This window comes from Lonchura striata, chromosome 4 (assembly GCF_050655825.1).
Source record: "Lonchura striata isolate lonStrDom1 chromosome 4, ASM5065582v1, whole genome shotgun sequence".
In the NCBI taxonomy this organism is placed as follows: domain Eukaryota; kingdom Metazoa; phylum Chordata; class Aves; order Passeriformes; family Estrildidae; genus Lonchura; species Lonchura striata.
Window position 1 is genome coordinate 71,758,368 of NC_140706.1, and position 19,627 is coordinate 71,777,994.

General features: G+C 48.6%; 1 protein-coding gene across 1 annotated transcript in view; it reads left to right on the forward strand.

Annotated features, from left to right (window-relative positions):
* ANTXR2 (ANTXR cell adhesion molecule 2) overlaps positions 1 to 19,627 on the forward strand; it is a 77,959-nt gene that overhangs the window by 47,920 nt on the left and 10,412 nt on the right. The window contains exons 14-16 of the mRNA XM_021529524.3: positions 65 to 160; positions 3,028 to 3,195; positions 4,091 to 4,171. Of these exons, the coding sequence (XP_021385199.2) occupies positions 65 to 160; positions 3,028 to 3,195; positions 4,091 to 4,171 (345 nt within the window). The remainder of the gene's footprint in view (positions 1 to 64; positions 161 to 3,027; positions 3,196 to 4,090; positions 4,172 to 19,627) is intronic.

A 19,627-nucleotide genomic window follows, 5' to 3' on the forward strand; every position in this document is an offset into this window, starting at 1 on the left:
AAAAGACATTCAGTGTGTGTGTGTGTAAGTCTTTTAAAAGTAAATACCATGAATGTACTTACAGGAAGAAGAACCGGAGCCCTTGCCTTCCAAGAAGTGGCCCACGGTGGATGCTTCCTACTATGGTGGACGAGGAGTTGGGGGAATTAAGAGGATGGAGGTTGGTATGATTTGGAGATGGCAGTTCCCTCAAGCACGAGTTCTCTGAGGTTGCAAGTGTGGAAACAAAGACTTGAAAGTGCACTGCAAATACAAGGCCATAATGTGTGCTTGTCTTCCCACTGGCATAAGCCTTGGAAAATTTGTTACCATATCGAACAATTCTGACCTTGCCTCTGAAAGAACAGCTTTCAGTAGTTCCATTTGACTGGGACTTTAAATAGCTGCCTCAAGACATGCTCTTTCCATCACGCTAATGAGAAAGAGAGAGAGCCTTTTCTGCGTGTTTTGGAAGGAATTACAGTGAAACATAAGTCCCCCAAGTGTGGGCCAGCCAAATGCGCTGACAATGGTGACGCTGAGGAGAGGCTTGATCCCAGAGGGACTCGCAGCGACAACAGAGCCTGTCTTTGAAGAGACACGATAGCATCATGTTAATTAAAACAGAATGAAGAATGTGCATCCTTATGGGCACATCCTTATGGCAGGTTTTGTAGTCAAGTCAGCCTATATGGAATGTGCAAAGCAGTACCTAACTGCAGTCCGGGAAGCTGTCTCTGTCTGAAACACCCACCTAGGCCACTGAGGTGTCCTGATGAAACTTTAAAGGTATTGGCCTAATCAGCTTTGCTCGAGAACTTTTTAAATGCAACAGCAGAACATGCAGGTTTGAAGCTGTGTCACTTACATGCATTTTCTTCAGCAGTTCAGAATTGCTAATTTAGAAGAGCTTCAGATTTCACAAAAAGCAAACATTTTGTGCAGTGTTTTTCAGAAGCAAACTAGGGAATGCTTTCCAACATCACGAATTACAAGCCTTGTTTTGAGGGAAACTATGATAGCCTCCAGGAGGGGCTCCCAAATGGGATCCTGCACAATGGAGCAGAAGCCTTGTGAACACAAGTGACATCAGGAACACAAAGAAAGACATGTTCAGCCCATGGCAAAAATGCAAACAAGGGTAGAAACTGATGATTAGGTTAGAAAACCTTTTCATCTGTAATACAAATTTTGTGCAGGACTAAGTGCTAAAGAAGTTAACCAAGCAAAATTCTTGCCAGCATAATCATGGCCCCTTGAAAAAAGCCCCCCTTTTGTGGGGCTGTGGCTCTGTCCATCCCCAAGACCCCAGAGCAGAGACAGGTCTGGCTGGGCACCGATGGCCACTGCCTCCAGGTTTGAGTGGGGAGCTTCACCTCTGCCCTGCTGTGTGTGGGACAGCTGGGAAGATGGGCTGAGGCTGTTGGGGGAGCAGGACAGGCCTCACACCTCTCCCTGGCTCAGAAGAGCACACTGCTCCTCTGGGGAGTTGGGGTAGAAGTGAGAGAAAACACAACCCAACTGAGGTTGTTCCTTACCTGTCAGGTAAAGGTGGTTTCTGTGCCATGGGCAGTGACAAACTTGCTGGCCCAGTCATGACATTTCTTCCATGTTTGCAGTCCATGTGGCAGTGGAGTCATCTGGTTTTTCTTGCTTCTCTGGACTCTTCTGCCATTCCTCTGGCAGCCTGAATCCTCTGGCAGCTTCCCTTTCTGGAGAAGGGAAGGGATTGAACATCACCCTTGCACTTCCCACTCCTGTGCTGAGGCAGGTGCCCATCCACTCCTGCCTTCCCCACTAGCTCCACCCCTCTGTGACAGTCCCAGGTAGCTTGGGCAGTGCTATTTGCTCTCCTAGCTCTGTCTTTTGGCATTGCTTTGAAGTTCTGTGCTGTCATTGCCAGACCCCACTTGTTGCAGTTGATATGTCAAAATTGGGTGGTCAGACTCCACCACTTCTGGTTTCTTCTGGGTGAATTAGCTTCTGTCTGAAGGAGAAAGTAATTTTTTCAGTGAGAGATCCACCAGCTAATGGTTTTAACAGTGTTTAAAATACATTTTAACAGCCACATGACAAGCCCTGTAAAAGTATCATTGATCACAGTGAAAGATACAGGTGTACAGGGACCTCCTGGCAGGCTAGATCACAGCAAATGGCATGATTATGGCAAGTCTTGCTGAAATGATCCAGGCCACTTTCACTAAGGACTCTCAAACTCCAGCTTTTAGTTGTTCCTTTTTGGATGAGAAGGGAACAGCCTTGTCCAAGCTTGTTTCTGTGTGCAGTACAGCAAACAGCCCTGCTCAGATTGCTGCATGGTGCTTCCAGTTACAAGGTGAAATAGGATTACTGCAGCAAGGTGAATTATCCCTCTTAGCGGGGATGTTTTTCCATGTATTTCATCTCCAGAACACAGTGAGTACAGCCTATATGGAATATGTGTCTGTCTCCCCAGCAGTGATAACCCTGATTTCATTCTCTTTCAACTCTCTATTTTATACACTTGGAGCAGTGAATAACATACACAGTGCTACATGTTCTGCATGCACTTAGGCAGGGTAGATTGCTTCACCTGCACTTCTACAGTGTGTATCTTCCTGCAGGACAACATGGAAACCTGAGCAGGTTCGGGGAGCTTCTGCTCAAACCTGTCTAAGCATCACATTAAATCTACACTAGGGTTCTTCAAAATTCTCTGGTCTGGGAGACCTAGGTTCAGAAGTCTTGGCTTTCATGGGTTCCAGATTAATATCTGGCGTTTTAGGATGAATAAGAAATGGAAATTGTATTTTTATATCATTACTTGGAGAAGATTTTACAGATTCCTTGTCAATCCTATCTTGTGAAGCAAGATAGGATTTTCTTTCACTACTGAGACTTATTTACAGACATTTATGTAAGACTGTTGTTACCATAATGAGGAGGTAGTGTTCTCCTCAGCACCTCCTCTCTTGTTTATCCAGCACCTCTTCTGGATTTATTCTCTGTTACTTGCAGTAGTTTCCCTGCCCGGAGGTGCACTCACACCTGAACTCTGCCTTTCCTCAGGTGCGCTGGGGCGACAAAGGCTCCACAGAAGAAGGGGCCAGGTTGGAAAAAGCAAAGAATGCTGTGGTGAAACTCCCAGAAGAACCAGAAGAACCTTTTCACCCTAAACCACCTAAACGAAAGCCTACCTCACCAGCCATGCAGCAGAAGTGGTACACGCCAATCAAGGTATCTGTTCAGTCTTTGGTACGATTTGTTACTAAGGCCTGGATTCTTTGTGCCTTATGCAAGCTGAGCTGTGTGTTACACTTTCCAAGTGTAACGATTCAAGTGTAATGTGCTATTCTCGAAAGGAACACCTACTCAGCAGGAATGGCAGGAGCAGTTTGTAGCCCTGAATGCAATACTTGATCATTACTGCCACGTTCTGTTTGCCTCCCCTTAAAAAGAGACATATTGTATAGTGAGAGCATTAAAATCTATGGGGGCTTTGTTGGCTTAGTAGAGCTAATTAAACCCAAAACTGCACAGTTTGTAGCTGCTACACTAAGTTTTAAACACACATTGTCATGACAAACCAAGAAAAGCAAAAATTATATAAAACGATGTAATGCAAGAAGTGTGATAAAAAGCGAGTTGTTCTATCTGGCTCATGAGAATGGTGCTCTGAGTCACCTGCAAACACAGCACAAGCACTGCCTACAAGCGGAGGGTAGGTCTGTAAATACCTTGTCTTTAGGTGTTAAGAGCAGAAAACAGAGGCGTAGCTGGGACTCTGGATACTTCTGTCTTCCCAAGCGCCTGCGAGTCCTTTCTGACCCCTAGAAAGCCCAGAAGCTGAGATGTCCAGACGCACAGGCAAGGTCTGGGACCATCTCTGCAGAGCAGGATGCTCCTCACCGGCTCTGCTCCCCGGGCCGGCTGAGCGCCCTCCCTGGCATTCCAGGTGGGCAGGAGCAGCACCACAGTGGTGACAGGGGACACAGGCCAGGCTTACCTCTGTTTGCCCGGCTCCAGGGAAGCGGTGCTCCGCTGTGGCACTGCAGGTGGCCGGGATGCCCCCGGGCAGCGCCGTGCGGGCGAGGGTGCTGCTGTCCCTGACGGAGCCGCTGTGTCCCCGCAGGGCCGGCTGGATGCGCTGTGGGCGCTGCTGCGGCGCCAGTACGACAGAGTCTCGCTGATGCGGCCTCAGCAAGGAGACCAGGTGGGTGTGCGGCGTGGGGCCGGCCACGGCCGGCCCGGCAGCTCTGGCAGAGGGGGCAGAGGGCCCCCGGAGTGGCGCACCGGGAAGGTGACACACCGGGTGATCCGTGTGGCAGAAGCGGCGTGGCACTCCCGGAGGCAGAGGGAGGGATGCTGGATGTGGTGTGGGCTCAGGTGGAGAACAGGAACACAGGGTAAACCTCTTGTCACAGGTACACAAATTGCTCTCAGACCCAGCTGCTTGTAACAGCAGAGGCTGTTATAATGCCCATACAAGTTGCTTCCTAGAGCTTTGCACTTCCAACCAATGACACCTTTCACAGAAGAAAAAGGTGAGGAAATGTGTTTATCAGACCTTCCTTTCTCCTGGAACATCTGTGGCTACTGAAAAAGGGGCCTCTCCCCCAAATGCTTCTGAGGACACAGAGCTGCTGTTTGCACCTCTGATAGTGAAACCAGATCAAGTATTTTTTGATTGCTGCTCCTGAGGAAAAGTATTACTTTGAATGTCAGCATTTATCTCCTGGGTCCACTCAGCTTCCTGTCTATGGCACTTGGGAAGAGCCACAGGAGCAAATGCTTTTCTTTAAACAGGATGGCAGCAGGTCACAGTCTCATGTACTCCAGAACACTGATGTGCAGGAACACTGTCTATGCACTATACAACATGAAGGCCACATAAGAGGATGAGAGGGCTGAAGGGGGAAGGGAGTTACATGTGGTAGAATGGGAGATAACTGGGATTTTGATTATTTTCCCGGGATGAAGTTTGGTGCTGTTCAAAGGGATGAAGAGGTGAGACTGAGGTAAGGCAAGTGTTGGAAGCAGCAGAATGGCCAAGTGCTGCAGGTGGAGAGCACAGCTGGATACAGCTGTTAGCATTGTTACTGTGGCTGGTTAGTCACTGTTTGCATCAATGATGCATGTGACGTGTAGCAGCAATAACAACAGCCATCTACACACAAAATACATGGCACAATACAGTTTAACAGGTAAATTCATTGTAAACAGGAACATAGAAGTGGTGCCTTAAAAGGCTAAAAAAGTGTCAATCAGACCCTCTTCTGGGGATTTCTGCCCCTAAAGGCAGGGAGTTACTGTAAGGATTGCCCTCGGGGCAGGCTTTGCTGAGCCATTGTGACTTCCCTGCCTTTCCTGGGCCTGACAGAAGGAACACTGGCCAGCACCTCAGCTTGTGAAAAACAGAGCGGTAGCTCAAGGGAAAACGAGTGCTATTTGTGCCTAAAGGAGTGGTGGGTCAGATGTGACCTGTGTCACTGCAGAGTGCCATTTCTGTCTGCACAGTGTTTGCCATCTCTGGGAAAAAATATTTTTCCTTGTTCCTAACACACTGGGTGGAGATCCCCTGGTGTGTGTCAGTGCACACGTGTGCACAGGGAGACACACACACACACACGTGCACACACACACACACACACACACAGAGAGAGAGAGAGAGTAGGCTGTGGAGTTGTTCTATTTCATCATCTTTTGTTACTGTTTAAGAACTTGTCGGTTCCATTCTTAAAAGAATTCACTGCTGAATTTGAGCGTTTGATCAGGCAGTTGAAATTTAGGCATGAAGTATCAAAGCCGAGCGAGCTGTTCGTGCATCCCCGTGCTGTCCCGGCTGTGCCGTGTGGCAGGCGGTGCGAAGGCCGTACCGGGAGGCTGCCAGGGAGGCCGGAGCCCCGGGAGCTGCGGCTGCCGGAGGCGGGCAGTGCCCAGGTGTGGGCACAGCTGTGTGGCGGCCGCGGGAGCGCGGGGCAGGCTGGGGCATGTGGGGCCCGGGGGCTGCAACACTAAAGGTAGCATGGCTTGGACACAGCTGCTCCCCGGCTCGCCTCAGGCACAAATCCAGAGATCCAACGCGGGCTGGCTGTGCTGGGGGCCAAGGACATGCAGCCACTTCAGAGACAGCTGCACGCTGCGGCAGCTGCGCCGGGCTCCCAGTGAGGGATGAGGACAGCAGGTATGGATCGAGGGCCCCACAAACAGCCTCCATTAAGCCATGAGCGCTTTTGAAGGGCTCCCATCAAACAGAGCAAGTCCACAGCAGGAGATTTCGGCTGCAGAGCCATGTGGTGTTTTCTGTGCTAACAAGGTAATTTATAAATGATGCATTACCCTGCGTCTGTGCTCCTAGCTAGACTTCCTTCCTTTTTTTTATTAAAGGGGCAAAGAAGACTGAGCCGCAGCAGTCTGGGCTACTCTGATAAACCAGTGTCCAAGGGTCTGTACTGAACTTATTTTCCCAGGAGTCCGGGGCTGCCCAGGAACAGCCTGGGACAGGGGCACAGCACCAGCATCAGGGGCCTGTTTTTTCCTCTAAGTCCTTGTTTGTTTTCTGAGTCACAGTTTAGTGCAACAAGGTGATCATCAGCGGTTTGGATTCTTTGTCTGAGCTTGCTGCAATGTGATGGTGGCTGAGACTCTGATCCTGTGTGCATTTATGCACACAAATGTATATAAGTCCACAAATAGCCCATGGCATTTGTAGTGAAGATTTTGCCCTATTAGGATAGAAATAGGAGTCAGTGGTAAAAGAAAAGAAAGACTCTACTTCACTCCAGAAGAATCAGAAGAGGGGAGAACTATAGAATGCTTCCAGCTTGTATTTCCATGTACAAACCAGCCTTTTAAACAGAAAGACACTTGCACTTGTTTTTAAGCCTGTTAGTATTTACCTACAGTTCTTTTCTAATAATGGCTGCAGAGTTACCACAAATATCTGTTTAAACTGTTACTTTTGAGCATCTGTGCATAATACAAAAGTAATAAATTCTGCACTTGCAAGATGTAGCTAGCAGTGCTCCCACCAAAAGGAAGCTTCTGGTCACTGGAGTCATATGGCCTCTCCCTGTAACCTGAGCTGCTTTCAGGAGGGTCTGGCTGGCTGCCTGGCAGGTGCCCATCCCAACTAGAATGGCTCTCCTGGCAGTCGGATTCGCTGTCAGTCAGTGCAAGTGGGAGGGACCATCTTGCTGAAGAGAGGATGTTGTGCTGGTGTCAGGAGAAACAGGGATATTTTTCCAACTACGTAGGCAGCAGTTCTTGGCACTGCCTCCCTTGGTGCAGATGAGTTTGCTGCTCTCTTAAACGAGCCTTCGGGACTCATCCCTCTGTGAGCATCGGTAGGAGTGAGAGAGCAGGAAGAAACCAACCTGCCTAGCAGTTCCGAGGCCATGAGGCATGGGATGACAGCCATGGGGAAAGGAACGCCAGTGCTGGGGGCAGCACAGATGTGCCATAGGTGTCCCACAGCTTCCAGGCCAGCGCAGCAGCAGTGCAGCCCCCCAGGCCAAGCCAAAGGAAACCTTTCCATGGGCAGGGCAGGGGCTGTTAATCACCAAGTGTTTCACTGCGCAGGATTCCCAAGCAACAAGCACATTTGTTTTGCTCATCCTCACGACACCTTTCTCATGGAGTGAGCTGCAGTAGAGTGATGCACCAGGCCTGTCTCCCTGCCCAGATTATTCCTCCCCTGTGAGCTGGCGGCGCAGGGCAGCTGTCCGAGCGGCTGGCCGGGATTTGGGAATGGCCGCTGAGCTAATCTCCAGGCTTTGCAGATGAAGGAGGCAGCAGATAACAGGATTAAAGTTTCCCGACCCAGGGTTTTCACAGCCCGAGATGCGGGCGGAGGGGGAGACAGAATGACTTCTGTCATTAATCTTAATTGATTGCCAAGAGGTTTTTAATCTGGCTTATTAATTAGGAAGGTCCTTAACACACTGTCTACATATCAACATCAGATGCTCTTTTGGGACTTTGGGGACATATGGCCTATCTATATTTACATTCACACAATTTACACATACATACATCGCTGTATGGGAGCTGCTCGCACGGGTAACGCACACGCAGCGCCGAGGAAGCATTTGCATTCACACACTCTTCAGCAAAAGGGGATGGAAATGAAAAAACACCTCACATAAAGGTTACATTCCCACACAATGAACTCACATACCTCTGTTTATATAGATGTGCATATTAATCCAGATCAATTCTATGTGCCATTTATCTAGATTAGAGTTCAAATGGCATTCTTTGGCTTGGCAGATTTAAGTGAGAGGTCCCAGTGTTCTTCCACAGTGACATGGAACGTTTTAAAAAGTTCAGGCTGTGGTTCCACTGCCATTTTGGAGAAGATCAGCACAAATACTTGATATAATAGAGTCAGGTGATCCTGGAAATAAGTGACCAGAGCCAGAGAGGCTCTGAGATGGGAGTCAGTGACAGAATGAGGGGAACAAAACTAGGCTGGTTTCCCTGTCACTTCACTGGGCTCTGCTGCTCTAACCAACAGCAAAGGCATGTGAAAATACCTTGGAAAAGCTGTTTATAGAAAGTGAGTTTCTGTGTCACCTGGCAGGTGTGCTATCACTGGCCATAGCTGTGGCAGCCCAAGCTCCTTCAGTCACGCAGGGTGAGTTGTTACGAACCTGTGGTAAACTGCACTTACTGGAGTTCAGAGGATGCTCAGATGTGCCCACCCAGGCCCTGCCCAACCCAGGGCTCTAAAGCCTGTAAGCAGTTGCAAATGTTAATCCTTTTATGCACAACCTTATCCAAAAGAAGACAGGGAGCTGTTTTCCGCTACAGCTCTTCAAAAGCTGGGAAGAACTACAGCAAACATGCTGCTGGATGTGACTGCTGCATGGGAGAGGCAGACAGTGGGGAGAGGGAGAAGAAAAGTGATCCAAAATTACATTTATTGCCTCTGATCTTAGTACTGTTTTCCCATAATTCAAAATTACTTTTGTTCTGAAATCAGTTTTTGCATGTTTAAGTGCATTGTGAACTACAGATCCATAAAGTGTTAACAAATCCCACATAACACTTCAGTTGTATGCATTTTAAACTGGCCAGGTGTTTCCCAGCCAGAAGATTTCCTGACCACTGACTGTGGGCTGGCTGTGTCACAGCCTCCTGCAGTTTAAACACAAGCACCGAGTAAGGTAATGCAATTCACAGTGATGGTTTCTGATGCTGCTCTGTGTCACAGAGGGTTTGTGGGTGCACACAGGTCTGTCCCCTCCCAGTCACTCCAAAATGAATTCTGGTGAACTGGTGGGAAAGGGAAGGGAAGGGAAGGGAAGGGAAGGGAAGGGAAGGGAAGGGAAGGGAAGGGAAGGGAAGGGAAGGGAAGGGAAGGGAAGGGAAGGGAAGGGAAGGGAAGGGAAGGGAAGGGAAGGGAAGGGAAGGGAAGGGAAGGGAAGGGAAGGGAAGGAGAGGGAGAGGAAAAAAGAAAGGAAAGGGAAAGGAAAAAAGGAAAAGGAAAAGGAAAAGGAAAAGGAAAAGGAAAAGGAAAAGGAAAAGGAAAAGGAAAAGGAAAAGGAAAAGGAAAAGGAAAAGGAAAAGGAAAAGGAAAAGGAAAAGGAAAAGGAACTGGTGGGCAAATGCTACATGAGATCAACCACTGCAGTTCAGGTGGGCACGGCTCCTGCCAGGCTCCAAGCCTGCTGGACAGGTGACCAAGGAAGAGGAGCAATGTCCCCAGCCTGCAGCCTCAGGATGGGTGGCACATGTGGCTGTGAACATAACCTTGGGGATGGGGTGACAGCCTTCCTAGGACAGCTCTTCCCTGCTGCACCTTCCTGTGTGCTCTGGGGCTCAGTACTACTCCATCCTAGGTAATGGGTGTTCCTCAGATGCATTTCTGTCTGCATTTTTCTCCCACAGCCTTGCCCTGTCTTTATTACTTAGTCCAGCAGGCCACACGTGGCAGTGTAAAACAGTTTGTTCCAATGAAAAAGAAGTAGATTTTCTTGGAGTTCATTATCACCTTTTTCCAGCAAAACAGAAACTCTTTACTAGTGTGAAACAGAAGTTCCCTTTCTGGATGCAAACTGTGCCTGTCTGGGCAGAGAGGAAGTGAAGGTGCAAAGCACACAGGAGCTTGTAGCACGTTTTGTATCTTTCCATACCCAAGTAGATGGATGATATTTTATTTTACATCATAGTAAAACATGGACCCTACTAAAATCTGGAAAGACTGTAAAATGATGAGCAGAATAAGCATGTTATGATCCAAAAGAAAATTGGTTATTTAGAGTTGAACATTCAGAGCGGTGCCCAAGGGCTCTGATGATATAATTCCATTCTGGGAAGGATGTTCCCAGCCCAGCCAAGCACTCCTGAATTAGGGAATCCCCCAGAAACTCACAGTAGTGCCACTGGAGTCCCCCTGCTCACACAGGAGAGACAGAGAGGATGTCTGAGGGCACCCCCTCTTCCCAGGGCTGCTTCCCTGCCTCTCAGGACTGCTTTGCTGCCCTGTTCCCATCTCTGTTTGCCCCCTTGGGGAGCTGTGGGTGCATGGAGTATCTCTTACAGCCCAGCCACAACCAGTCACAGGCCATTTGCTGTCATGCCTTTACTAAAACAACATCTCTAGACAAAGGCTCCCCAGTGAAGTGGCTGGAGCCGTGATGGGAATGCCACTCCCAGCCCACTTGCTCCCACACTGGAACAGCCTTTGGTCCCCTCTGGTGACATTGCCATGCCCCAGCAGGTGGTTATAGGTCATCAGGGCCAGTCAGCTCCATGATTACAGGAATTCAGCAAGGTCTTTCCCTCTGATAACAACATTTACAATAAAAAAGAAAGGTGTTCAAAGGATTAGGAGAATATAATGAATATAATTTTTCCATTGTACTTAGGAATCTGTGCATTAGAACTGTGGGAATTCTCTGAAAGAATTTCCTCTTTCCTTAAATTTTTCCTATGCTGATTGTAATTAAGGCCCTTTCCTCCCAAGCCAGCCACATGCCCAGCTGGCACTCTGTGAATGCTCCAAGGCACTCTCAGGGCATGTTTGATGTCAGTCTGTCCTGATTTATAAACCCATAAATGCTTTGCTTAGAGAAAGGAGAGTAATACTAGGTTTTGGCTCAGAGAAGTCAGGAGTAATGCAGTGTGCTGTGTCCCCCCTGCAGCAGGGAGGACGTGCCCGTGGCCATACGTCCCTAAATGCAGTGTGTCCTCTGGGCAGAGCAGCAGGGCTCCCCCGAGGGACAAGGGGAACTGAGGCACATGTGCAGAGGCAGTGTGAGCCCCAAGTAATGAAACAAGGCCATGGCTGGAAGGGGGAAGGAGAGGTGCCCCTGGTGAGCCTTGAGTACCAGCTGGGAGCAGAGGGTGGCTGATCCAGGTAAAGGGGTTCACAGCGTATTTCTAGGGGATGAAAATGGGAGAGTTAAACTGTAGAAACTGTGACAAGGGCATTTGGGGCCAAACAACAACAACATAAAACAGTTTTCTCCCATCAATACACTCTTACTTGTTGTGGAGCTTAGGGCACAGAGATTTCACCTCGTACACAGACACAAGCCAAGCCAAGTCAGATCTTATGCCAGTCTAGAATGAGCTACACAAAGCCCCCTGCATTTATCAAGGACCGCACTGCTTAGGTAGAAAGTTGTGGCACGGAGGCTTTGTTCATGAGAAGGCTCTGAAGAGCAGTTTTATGAATAACTGCTTCACCTACTGCATTCGGGCTGAGCCCTGTCAGCCAGGAGAAGCACTGAAACTACTGATCCCCTGGTTTGTCCAGTGCATGCTCAGGGACAGCGTTTGCCCAGCTTTTGCCAAAGACTGCTGTCACTGGAGATGGCCTGGAAAGGCCAGTTTGGTGCTAATGAAATGGCTGGGAGAAGGGAACCCCGAAACAGCAGCAGGAAATGGTACTCCCAGCCTGCTGCTGCTCAGGGATTAGGATCTGTCCCCAACCCACCTGACATGGTCTGAGCACCTGCAGAGCTCTCAGTGTCTGCAGCTGGGCAGAGCATCCTCCCACTGGAGACCCTGTTCCCGCAGAAGCCGCGTGTGCGGGAGCAGCAGGAGCTGTGCCTGTTTGGGAGATGACACCAGAGCACGGGCAGTGACCTGACCCGCTCACACCTGCAGTACAGCCGTGCTGCCTGGTGTGAGAGGAAGGGCTGGGCTTCCTTTGGCACCAGGGATGCAGGTCTGTCTGTTTCCATGGTGTAAGTTTGGTCACACGCACCCCAGCTTCCTGAGGCTGGTATTTTCAGATCTATTTTAAGGGCTCTTCCCACTGCACGTCTGTGATGAGCATTAGAGCTTTAAAGCACTGCTTTGGGAAGCTATTATCAGTAGGTATTAATTATTGAACACTATACCTTCTGGAAAAGTTGTTTCATCACTGGAAAGTGACCTTGCTAGAAGAGGCAGAGGGAAAGAGAGGCGTATGGTGCCTCCTGAGAGCAAGTGGAGTGATGCGTGGCAAGAGAAGACACTAAAGATTTATTGTCTGTGGCAAAAGAAACACAGATCTCTGCTTATGCAGTAAGTGTTTTTGACATCATACACCATAAAGAGTGATTGGATGCTGTAGTTAAAAAGTGTTTCACTGAAGGGAAATTAATAGACATTTTCACAGTGCTGTGTCTATTAAGCGTCCAACTGCGTGGCTGCGCAGCTGAGCTGGCCATGATAACTGCAATGTTGGAGTTCAGGCAGTTCTGAGTTAAAAGGCAGCTGGATGATTTTGAGAGAGGACTCTGAGAATTTATCTCTCTTGAAAGGAGATCTCTTTTGACCTTGGCTGGTACAGGGTATTATTTCCTGACAGCACACCGCTGGACAAGTTCAACATCAGCACTGTTTGGACACCTTGCATGGAAATTTCACTTATTAACCTGGCCCTGGCCTTTTCCCTAAAATTTCTCTTTTTCCCAGCTGTTAGTGCAGCAGTGTGCTTGTCTCCCAGTGACACTGGGAGTTGGACTTCTCCCTTTGCTCCAGTGGTTTAAAAACCCCAGGAGAAACAGGCATTCAGTTTAAAATAAAAGCTGGGGACAAGCCAGCACTCAGGCTCACCTCTCACCCTGTGGCTGCCTCTGGCAGGCTGGAGAGCGAGGTGTGGCCAGAGAGCTCCTCGATAAATCATCATTAAGTCCACGTGCAAAGACAGCAGCCAGGCCCAGGCGCGCAATTAGGCACTTAATTATGGTGAAAATGCAACTGCACACTTTGCTACAATGGCCCTGTAGTCCTGGGAGCTGGCTGGGGCCCGTCCCTGCCCAGTGAGGCACTGGGGTGGCACCTCTGGGAGGGGTCCCGTGAAGGGAAGAGGTGCTCACAGTGCTCAACAGGAGCCTGCCCGGGCACAGCCTGCGCTTGGGTCCCTCCTCCTGCCACCCCAGGGTGATAGCGACAAAGGGCACAGGCCACAGCATGGCTGTGTTACTTCTGCCTCTTTTTGCTGCAGTTTCTTTTTCTTCCCTTCCACAAGGCAAAGGGGAATACCCAGCCAAGTGGGATCCGTGATTCAGTGTGTGACTGAAACTGCAGCGAGGCTGATTCCAAAGGAACATTCAGTTTAAAATAACGCTGTCACTGTTCAGGGACAGCATTTTCTGTATGAAAATGTCTGATCTGGGAGTGTTGTCAATGCCACGATCCTAGCGGGGGCAGACTGTTCAGCAACTGCTCCCACCAGCAGGGCCCACCTGAGAGTAGCAGGGAGTGACCTGGGAGCTGAAGCTGGGCGTTGGGGGAACAGCTTTAGTTTCTGCTGTTGCCTGTGCAGGTGAGGTGCCACCCTGGTTTCAGTTCTGTTTACTGTGCCAAAAGTTTTCTACCTGGACTTGAGCACTTAGCAGCTGAGGGAGGAGCCCAGTTCCCAGTCAAGAAAAACGAAGTGCACTTGTCCTGTGCCTGTTCAACATCCTATGATGCATTTTCTGTATTCTTAAGTCTTGTAAAACCAGCAGTCCCTTCTCCTTGATGACATGATGGTAATTTCTTACAGGAATTTGAAGGAATTCCTCATTTGGAATTGAAAACTTATACTAAAAGTCTGAGAATAAGACTTGTTGGAGAGAATCTACTAGCCAAGGAGCAAAGATACAGTCCTACATTAAAAAAAACACAGAACTGCTAAAATTACTGCAGTTTTTAGTTTTAAAGTGCACGTAATTTGTACAGTCTGAAGTGCTGCTCAAAGGAGCTCTGTCTGTGTCAGGGGATCCTCTTTAGGTTTATTCTGTGAGCACAGTAAAACCAGGATTTCTGTACAGATTCAGGAGGAGAGGCTACCTGGGCCTCATTTCTATCCATATTCACCCCAGCTACCACGGTCAAGCCATCAGCTGAGAGGTGTTTGTGTTTCGTTCTTGCACTTACTGCCACTATTTAATCCTAAGGAAAGCATCATTTTGCTTAGGAAAAATGCAGTGTTTCACATGTTTTGCAGTTTCTCACCAAAGAATGGGTCTGTGTCTCAAAATCCCACCAAAAAATCCAGCACCAGAGTTGGGAATTGTACCTATATTTGGGAAAGCCAGTTTTACTGCTCTCTGATCCAGTGTAGGTGCAAACACAGGATTATTACCTGGGTTAGAGACACACCTGCACTTGTAAGCTCTTGCATCCCTGTTTCAGGATTTCCCATCATTTATTACCATCTCTGTCACAGAGGAGGAACTGTATTTTCTGATTGTCACTACCAAGCCTGCAGTAATTTATTCCTATAGGCTCTAACTGAATTAAAATCTTAATTAAACTTATGCCACTTTTTTCTTCCTTTTAATTAGGAACAGCCAAATCACTTCTCTGGGGGAGAAAGAAAAAGATAAAGAGCAGCAACACTTTTTTCTGTTCTGTAGTTGCATTAATGAAGGTGTGTGGTAACAGTGTCCTCCCAAAGAGGTACCACAGGGCTGGACAGGTAACACGGCACAGCCGTGGTACAAGAAACCTCAGTCTTCCACAGAAATACTTTCCTTGAGTGTTTCCTTGTGTCATTTCACACCTAACTTCTACAGTCCTCACTTCAGTAAGACACCAGGAAATGACCCATTACAGTGCTGAGTTTTTGGTGCAGTCACATTGAAAACCCTCTCAGATCATCAGGTGTGGCCACTTCCCCAGCACTGCCAAGGCCACCACCAACCCATGTCCCCAAGTGCCACATGCACAGGCCTTGGAACACTTCACAGAGAAGCATCACTTGTCTGTCCTGCTCATGTTCCACCTACAGCAAACCGAACACAGATCACACAGGCTGTGCCTTGAGCACATCAGAGGTTCATACTAAGCTCTCCTAACTTAACCAAATGCTGCCATCAGTGAAGTCCCTCACTTTTAGCAGCAAAGTGATTTTCGTGTGCTCCTCTTTCCACATTACCTGTTCTACCTGTTCCTTTCTCCCCAGCCAGCCTCTCCAAAGGCTGCACCTTTGCACAAGCACAAGCTGGTCCTTTGTGAGGAAGCCCTGGCTGAGTTTGTGTGCTCCTCCACAGGGTGGAAGATTTTTTTTCCACACACTGCCTCACAGGGCCTGTGGCAGGGAAGTGGCCATTGCCTGAGTTCCCCTGGTCTTCAGGAGAATGCAGTTCCGTCAGCAAAGCTGCTGTGGCAGGGCTGGAGGCTCAGGCTTTCCCAGGTCTTTATGGGGCAGGAACTGTCCCAGAGGTACCTGGAGGCTCCCAGTGCTCCTGTGAATCTCCTGCTCAACATCTGCATGTTGACATTTTCTACTTAAGGGGCCTTTTGGTATCTCTGGCATTAATTTATAATATTGTGGTAGCAGGGCTGCAGCACTGCTGGAACAGCCTTTACTTTAGAAAGACTTTGCTCTGGAATCCAACTTGAATCAGTGCAGAGGCTGACCACATTCCAGCTGCTCCTGCTGGGATTTGGTTTGTTAAATTTTGAATTTTTTATCCTGATTGTTTGTCTAGATTTTACAAGTATATTTCCTAACTGTATTTCCCAATATCTTTAAATTTCACACGTTCTAATAGAGTGTTGCATGACACTGCTGGATTTTGTGCACCTTCCTATGTGAACTGAGCCCTGGGATCAGTCCAGGAAAAATGGGGCTTGAATTTGTGTAATTGTTTGGCAGATGTAATTCACAGACCCTGAAACCTCCTCTAGTTCATGCGAAGGTACAATTAGAACCAGGGGGTTTTACACAAGCAAAGTGGGTTTAAAAGGGCCATTTATGTCAGTAAGGCCTTGCAAGGGCCAAGGACAGACCAGCTGGATTGAATTTTATTACAGCTGGTACAAGGCCCCTTACAACATCCGTGGGTCATTTAAAAATTTTAGAAATCATTTAACTTCAATCAGCCCTTCATTAACTGCAGTTAAATCCATGTAAACCATTTGAGGACAGTTCACAAAGCTATTTTTACTCATTTAACTACACCTGTTTGAAAATATAATTTGAAATATGCAATGAATTACAATAATTGAACCTGTGTTTCATTTCTGCCAGCGAATTTTTATTTAGAAGTTTCTGATTTGCCAGTGCAGGCTTTAGTTCTGTTGTGCTTTCAACTCCAAAGGGTTGACATGCTCATCAGTGAAAGGATGTAGATAAGGCACCGATCTACCCATGTTGCAATTAAATTCAGGCTTCAGTCCATGTGTGCCTGCAGCTTTGGAAGATAATTGTGCACACCTCATTGCTTTTTAGTTCTGAATGCTGCTGTGGTCATTTACCAGGTAATTCCAGAGACAAGGTCTAAATTATCAGTGATTTCATAAAGTTTAAAATATCCATACCTAGCGGGACGCCGCCAGGGCATTGCCTCCTGCCTCGCAGACTGGGAGTCCCAGAGTCCTGGAAAGGCCCGAAACCGGGGGGAGCAGGCACTGGGCAGGGCACTGGGCAGGGCACTGGGCAGGGCACTGGGCAGGGCACTGGGCAGCCCACGGCGCAGTGCTGTGTACAACAGGCACCGCGTTGCCACGGCGACCGTGCTTCATTTGGCTCTGTAATAGCTGTGACAAACCCTGCCACCTTTCCCAAATTCACCATTTATCAAGGCATTCCTACACTTTACCGCCAGTTCACAGGTCCCAGCCATTTCCCAGCTCTTACACAGGGATTTCTGTGGGAGCTGTTCCTTTTCTTTGTCTGGTCAAACCAATCTGAGCCCTCAGGCAGCCCGAATCTCTCTAGGTGGGATAATTAAAATTGTTGTCAATTCCCTTAGAACTCTCTTGTCCTCCTCCTGGTGGTATTCCCAAGCGTCTCCTCAGGTAGGAGGCAGCTCAGAGCAAGGCTCCCAGTGACACTGAGAGGGGGTTGTGCTGTGCCAGCTGGGTCAGGGCCCTCTGCAGGGTGCACAGCTCCTTTGGGGAGATCTGACTGTGCCCTTCCTCATGGCCCAGTGCAGCCAGGGCTCAGGCTGGGCCCTGGGAGCAGCCCCCAGGCTCTGGGAATGCTGTCCCTGCACACTGTCCCTGGCAGTGCCATCCTCCAGCCCCCCAGCCAGCCTTGCAGGCCAGGCAGATATCGAACAGTGGGGAGTGTGTTCCTTGGTGTTTCAGCGCTGCTGGGTGGATACCCATCCTGACCTGGCCCTGTGCTGTGCCCAGGTGTGTGTCCCCGCAAGCCACTTCCATGCCCAGGAGGAAATCTGGGTCAGCCCACCCGGGAGGGGAAGGGCGCTGGGCAGGGACCTGGACACCTGGCACATGCTGCTCCCTTTCCTTTTGCATCAGTGCAGCTTCTCAGGAGAGGTCGGTCCAAGTATTACCCAAGTACTCAAGGCCAATTCCTGAATTACCTGGAGGAGCTTCCTTCCTTAATTCCAAAGCTGACAACTCCATCACCACCTCAACCAGGCTGTTGTACAGCTCTAAGCTCTGACCAGCCTTATCCACACTTTGGAACTAGATGTTCCTTCTTTCCACAGCTCCTCTGTGTTATTGCCCATTCTGAGACTGCCCTTGAGGGTGCTTCCCCCTGCCTGGTGAAAAACTACATAAACCCAGAAGCTTTGGATAATGAAGCAAACATATTTTTGTGGTGTGGTGTGGGCATTTTTTTTTTCAGTCTGCTGCTGCTAGTTTTTAAATATAAAGTATACATATGTTTAACACAGAACATATGGAAAGAACGAAAAAGCAAATCTTGAATTCCAAGTATCATATTCTAAGTGGAAGAGACTCCACAGTGTGAAAATGGTCATTCAGAAAAAAAAAAATCAGGAAGGTGTACTTATTATATGTAAATACTTATAAACTCAGTTATGAGAAGGAGAGTTCCCTCTCTCTGGGCTGTGTCCAAGCACACACAGAGGTGAGTCCTGCTTTGAGAGGAAGGTATGACCCCCCCAGCCTTGTCAGGAAGTGTGCTCAGCTCAGGAGGCTGATCACCACCTCTGATGTAAGTTAGGCTGGGTAAGCCACCTTATTTTTCTGGACAGACTGGCACTGCAATGATTTAATTAATTTCTAAGCTAGATAATTAAATTCTAAATTCTTAGCACACAGTTATGCTCAGTGTAAGAAGTCTTGCATTTGTATTTCTGTCTGCTCTTTTGCTCTGTACCTGTCTGTGTAGGACAGATCAGTCCAAACTTTTAGCTGGGAGTTCATGATCTCTAAGGGCCCAGCCACCATCCACATGGACCTGGGTGCTGGGAGCAGTTCAGCTCCCCGCACAGGAACAGCAGCAAACGCTCCCCTGGCCTGTTATTGATGGGGAGAACTCCTGAGAGGCCATTTCACACAGGAGGTTTTTTTACCAGCAGAGACCCTGAACAGAAGGCAAATGGATAAAACAGCAGAGCCACCCCTGCATTCCCTCCTGCCCCTCCCTGTGCTCACAGAACCCCAGCACCACTCAGGCCCAGCCCTGGCCTGATGGAAACACCGCGTGGGGCAAAGTCCAGCATTGTCCCCAAACTGTCCCCCAGACTGCAGCAGCTTCTTTTCCCATGTCCTGGCACTCTGTCTCTCCTCCAGAACACAAGGACAGGGAGAAATGGTTTGAATGTCATGAGACAGGTATTTTCTGTTATTTAGAGAGAAAGGACTCAGCACTGGCAGGGATGGACCCCAGTGCAGGTCTGTGCTCCCCAGACCCACCAGCACACAGGAAGCTTCAGGTGCCATCCCTACTGACTCTTCCTCCTTCCCCCCTTTCTCTTCCCTCTCCTTTTGTGTGCAGTCCCAGATAACTGCCAGTCACTTGGCCGAGCTGGCTCACAGAAGGTGCAGCAGGCACAGATGGCACTAATGCATAAATGTGATCTAGTGAAGGGATGCCAGCACCAACCCCCCACAGGTTCCAAGGAACTGCAGTGCACTTAGAGGGATACGGGGATTGGCAAGGTGAAAGCTGAGATTTGCAAGAGCTCAGTGTTCCCAAATCAACAACAGAACCCTACAGCAAACGCGCAGATTCCTTTATTAATTTAGCAAATGCACTTAATGCCACCATCTCTGGGTTTATGTGTAACAAAGCCCCTCCAAAGCCCTCACTCATTATACAAATTAAACTGAGTGAAGGAAAAAAGGGAAAAAGGCAAAGGTGGGAACTGAAAACCAGAACAAACTCGTCAGTCTGCTCTGATTCCCATGTTTTTTGGGAGAGCTTCTGAGAGGAAACATGGCACAGAGGGGATGGGAGTCAGGGGATCTGAACAGGATCCAGCAGCAATGGAGTAAATTCCATAAATACTGT